The 5480-nt window shown below is 55.3% G+C and overlaps 1 protein-coding gene across 1 annotated transcript in view; it reads left to right on the forward strand.

Annotated features, from left to right (window-relative positions):
• Positions 1–5399, forward strand: part of ITIH4 (inter-alpha-trypsin inhibitor heavy chain 4) — a 14665-nt gene extending 9266 nt beyond the window's left edge. The window contains exons 14-21 of the mRNA XM_081247345.1: positions 136–246; positions 776–835; positions 1032–1058; positions 1145–1261; positions 2372–2546; positions 4381–4535; positions 4659–4755; positions 5183–5399. Coding sequence (XP_081103471.1) covers positions 136–246; positions 776–835; positions 1032–1058; positions 1145–1261; positions 2372–2546; positions 4381–4535; positions 4659–4755; positions 5183–5252 — 812 coding nt within the window. The 3' untranslated portion in view covers positions 5253–5399. The remainder of the gene's footprint in view (positions 1–135; positions 247–775; positions 836–1031; positions 1059–1144; positions 1262–2371; positions 2547–4380; positions 4536–4658; positions 4756–5182) is intronic.
• Positions 5400–5480: the final 81 nt, after the last annotated feature.

Below are 5480 nucleotides of genomic sequence, written 5' to 3' on the forward strand. Positions count from 1 at the left end.
GGAGGGGAGCCATTTTTGCCTTCTCCACGTCCCTCTTCTGGGGTGGGTCCCAGAGCCCTGGCTGTGGGGACCCATGGCACTGCTTGAGAGAGGACTTCATGTGTCAACTTTTCCAAAGCTGGAGCTTTCAATAAGCTGTACAACTTCCAACGAGATTAGGACCACCTGGACCTCGTCATCCTTCTCATCTTCCTTATCCACCCCACCGTACGCCCTGGGGACCGATGCTACCAGACGTGATGTCACGTAAGCCGCTTTCTGACCCTCTGAGGGCCTAGTTTCCTCAAGATGAACCTGCCCATAGAGTTGGATGAGATAAAGCACCAAGCACAGGGCTAGGCACAGACCAGGGAGAGTTGCTGTAAGGTATGACATTTAAATAACGTGTCCTTTATTTTTACTGAACTGGATTCATTTACACTCTGGAGGCTGGCTCAGGATGGAACGTTCTAGAAAGGGAAGGTTTCCTCCATTCCCAAAGCCAGGAGTAGTCCCTTGAGCTGTTTCTGATCTCCAAATCTGGACTCAGACACAGCCGCAGGGCCAGGCTGGACCCCGTCTCCTCAGCGTTTTCCCTAAGAGCATGCTCTTCTGGTTGAAAAATCTCTTTGCAAAGGCTTGTCCAGATTGGGTGTACGTGTGGCAGGGGTTGTGGGATTGGAGCTTGGTGGGTGGCAGGTGGCAGTGATGGCTGGAGGGCTTGCCGATTGCTTTGAATCCTGACTGCCTTCTCCCTTTCTGTTCCTGGCTGTTCCTGCACTAATGCCTGCGTCAGGGCCATCAGCTACCACATTTCTTGATGAAGTGTCTCATGACATGGACTTAAGAATCAAAGGTACCTCCAGGCGGCAACAGATTCTGGCCCTATAGCTGGGAGACCCTGAGAGGGGAGAGCCCGGGGAGCTCTACGAACCTGTCGCGTGGGTTTCTCGATGGAGAGGGAGCCCTGCCACACCCAACTGCTACTCCATTCCTCAACCCACCCCTCCCCAGGAAGGGGCTGCCTAAACCCAGACTTCTTCTTCTTTCAGAAACAACCACGGCATCCCCACGCCCCAGTAAGTGCCAGCTCCCCTCAGCCCCCCTCACCATCCTCACCCCCAGCCTGCTCTACCTGCCCCCAGAACCACACCTGCTGTCCCAGCCCCCATCCAGGCTCCTTCCGTCATCCTGCCACTGCCTGGGCAGAGCGTGGACCGGCTCTGTGTGGACCTCAAGCGCTCTCAGGGACCGACAAACCTGCTCTCAGACCCTGGCCAAGGTGAGAGGTGCACACCCAGTCATATACCCAGAGAGACCGGGCACCATGCACCCCCAACTTCCCACCCCGGAAAAAACGGTGGGAAACGTGCCCGCAGAGACTCACGGGCAGTCCTCGTCCCAGGTGGTAACGTGGCCACGCCCCTGAGCACCGACACTTGTGCTCATACGTCTTCCCCACAGACCTTTCACTGGGCACCACATATGCAGGCCTGAGTGGCCTGCACCCCAGGGTGACCAGATGTGGGCTTGCCCCCAGGCACTGCCATACTTCAGGGGTGAGGAGACAGACCTGGGCACAGAGCAGCACAAGGGCCTGTCGTCCGTGCCCAGAGCGCCGTGGAGACGAGCCCAGAGGAGGAGATGAGAGCTGTCCTAGGGTCAGGGGAGGCTACACAGGGTCATATGGGGGTGACTGGGCCTTGGCAGAGAAATGGGGGGTCCACAAGGTAGAGGAAGGGGTAGGCAGAAGCACAGAGCCCTGAAGGAGGCTGGTGGGCTGTAGGGGGTATGGAGGAAACAAATGGGGGGAGGAGGTAGGTGCGCTGGCCAGACCTGCCCCCGAGTCCCCAGAAGGGTGGAGCTGAGCTGTCAGGTCAGACGTGGGGACACACAGCACTCGGGATGCTCAAATGCACACCTGCAGAGCCACTCACAGTCAACAAACATCTACGGCCCCCTCGTTTCCCCCAGACCCTCACACACTGTCTCCCACTTCATCACGCCAGGCCCAGAGTCTGTTTGCTCCCTGAGGCTAGGGAGCACTGATTTTCCCTCCCACTCTTGGCCGTGGTGCCCACCTCAGGGTCAGGCACACTGCAGGGGCTTCACGCGCGTTTACTGACTTCACACGAGACCTCCCTCCTCAGAGGGCTCGTCTGAAGATGGCTGTCACCCAAGACTTGGGGGCCCCTCCAAAGTCATAGGGAACCAAGGGATGAGTGGAAAGACTGTAGGAAGCAGGCCCGTGGTGTGAGGGGAGGCTGGGGAAGGGGACCGGATGTGAGTGGGTGAAGAGTGGCTCCGGGGGTTGTAGCTGGAGGGACCACCTGTTCAGGCCAGTGCCCAGCTGGGACCACAGCTTCGACCTCTCTGCTCCCGGCCCTCTCAGGGATTGAGGTGACTGGCCACTATGAGACAGAGAAGGCCCACTTCTCGTGGATTGAGGTGACCTTCAAGAAACCCGAGCTGCAGGTTCGTGCATCCCCTGAGCATGTGGTAGTGACTCGGAACCGAAGAAGCTCTGCATACAAGTGGAAGAAAACTCTGTACTCGGTGATGCCAGGGTAAGCCACAGGCTGGGGACCGGCGATGACCCCTCACCCCATGTTAGCTGGTGATGGGACGCCGCAGGCCTGGGGAGGGAGTGGCTGGGCATGAGTCCTCTGCAGTGGGCCGCACCCACAGGAGGGGCAGAGAGGCACAGAGCTCTGTACATACCCCTGCTGCTCTGGAGGGTGCCAAGGGGTTGTCCAGGGGACCTGGCTACCCTCACACCTAACCCAGGTCACTGTCCTGTGCAGGGGACGGTGTGGTTTGGAGCTGCTCTGCTGAGTGACCCTAGGCAGGCTGCTTAGCCCCTCTCACTTCTAACTAGGGATAATCATCCGGCCCTGAGTCGGAGGGCTGAGGGGATGGTCCAGTGAGAGAATGTGGTCGGGATGCGGGAAGGTGTACTCTCTACGTGGTGAGGTAACCCTGACAACGAGAGGTTGGAGAGCGCTGTCCATCAGGGGAGGTTACAATTGTCATCCTTAACTTTGAAGCTCTATTGAGGAGAGACAGGTCCCTCTGACATCAACACCGGGCAGCTGGTGGGTAGTGGAGAAGGATGGCGACCTCTTCTTGTGGGGCTTCCCCTGTGTGGAGCCTTGCAGAGGTAGCTCTCCTGCTCTGGGTGTCACGAGGGGCCTGGGAGAGAGGCCAAGGACCCTGGCCCTCTTCGAGCCGCGTTCTCTGAGCCCCCAGCCTGTGCTGAGTATGGAGAGCCTTGTCCGCTCCCTCTCACCCAGCCCCTCTGAAGAGACTGGTTCCCACTTGATACATGAGTGCATACCTGGCAAATCTGAGGGGCTCACCTGAAAAGCTCCCAATTTCATAAAAGATCTTAGTTTCCTGCTATCTGGTAGACACACAAAGATCAATAGCATTTCTGTGCCTTGGACATACATACTAGAAGATGGAATAAAGGATTCCTGTCAATCGTGGTGATCGAATGTCCACATACTTTCATGAGCTACAGAAGGTGCACATAAAGAAAAATAGACCACGGCTTTTACACTGAACTCTGTCAACAAGACGGTGTAAATGTAGGGCGTTTCCATTGAAAATAACCTCAGAGTCACAGCAGGGTCTTATTCAACATGCTTAAAGGAATCTAACATTCCTAAGAAAACAAAAGTGGTAATAATTTCAAAGATTATTTTAAGTAAAAAAGGAAGGCATTCGAGAAGGACTTGCCCTTCTAGACCTTAAAACACATGATTAAACACTGATCATCAGAAGAAAGTGGCACTATAAAAAAATAAATTAAATAAATTAAATAAATAAAAATAATAAAAATAAATAAATAAAAAAGAAAGTGGCACTAGCCATAAAAACAAAAGGGACAGAGGAAATGTATCCTTGAACCCCTAAGTCATATAATGCATGAGAAACCAAATCTAAGAAAACCAGAGGGAGAGGAACCATTATCTCATGTTATAAATAATCCTGGGATAGGGGACTTCCCTGGCGGTCCAATGGTTAAGACTCCACGCTGCCACTGCAGGGGGCATGGGTTTGATCCCTGATCAGGGAACTAAGATCCCGCATGCCATGCGGCACGGCAAAAAAAAAAAAAAAAAAAAAAAAAAAAAAAAATATATATATATATATATATATATATACACACACACATATATAAAATGCTGGGATAACCAGGTATCAGTAAGTTAACATTGGTCCCCGTTGACTGAGGAAACTGAAGCCCAGAAGATTGAAGGGACCTCCCACCAAAGGCCACACTAGGAGATCCTGAGGACAGGAGGGTAGCCCCTGCCCACTGCCACGCTGCTGCCCAGGCCCCCTGCGGGCACCTCCTTGCCTCCCTTCCTGCTCAGAACCCGGGTTTCCCCACAGTCTCAAGATGACCATGGACAAGGCGGGGCTTCTGCTGCTCAGCAACCCTGACAGAGTGACCATCGGCCTGCTGTCCTGGGACGGCCCTGGGAAGGGGCTCCGGCTCCTTCTGCGGGACACTGACCGCTTCTCCAGCCACGTCAGTGGGACCCTTGGTACGTGGCTCGGGACGTCATCAGAAGCCGCCTCTGCCTGTGAACAGGCAGTGCCATCACCTCTGCACGTCCCCCAGCCTCCCTCCGTCTTTACTCCTCGCTGACCCGCCCTTTGTGTCTCAGGCCAGTTTTACCAGGACGTGCTCTGGGAGCCCCTGGCAGCAGCAGATGACAGCAAGCGAACACTGAAGGTCCAGGGCCATGACCACTCTGCCACCAGGTGACTCAGCACAACAGGCCACTGAGCCCGGCCAGGGGTGGGGCTGGGAGCCGGGCTCTGAGACCCCCATTCCTCTGTCCCTGCCTGGGAACTAGACAGTCAGGTGTCAGGTTAGACAAGTCTGACCCAGCTTTCAGTGGCCCCACAAAGGGTGGTCAACTCAGACCCACAGAAAACATACCAGCCCAGAGATCACTAGAGTGAGTTGGGAGCAGTAGGAAACTCCCCCTGAATTCCCAGAGCCCTGGCCCCTGGAGACCACACACAGCTGGGTGCCCTTGGGTGGCCAGGCCTTGTCAGCCTGTGCTGGAGGGAACTCCAAGGGACCCCAAGACCCTCCACCTTCCACATTCCTATCCCTAGCTGTCTCCCTCTCTTCCCACCCAACCTGAGACATGCTGACCACCCGTCTGTCTGTCCATCCCAGAGAGCTCAAGCTGGATTACCAAGAGGGGCCCCCGGGAACAGAGATTTCCTGCTGGTCTGTGGAGCTGTAGTTCTGATGCAAGGAGTTATGCCCACCACCCGTGCCGCCTGCTGGGTGCAGATGGCTGCCACCCTGCGACCACAGAGCCACCTGTGGGTCCTGTAACATCATGGGGAGAGGTATTTGCGCTCATTAAAATAAAAAGAGGTGGTGTGAACCCAGGGAGTGGGCATCTCTGGTCCCATCTGGCCAAATCCCAGCGCCTCAGGATCACGTCCTGGACACGTAGCGTTGTGTA

This window comes from Mesoplodon bidens (genome assembly GCF_964165515.1).
Source record: "Mesoplodon bidens genome assembly, chromosome: 10".
In the NCBI taxonomy this organism is placed as follows: domain Eukaryota; kingdom Metazoa; phylum Chordata; class Mammalia; order Artiodactyla; family Ziphiidae; genus Mesoplodon; species Mesoplodon bidens.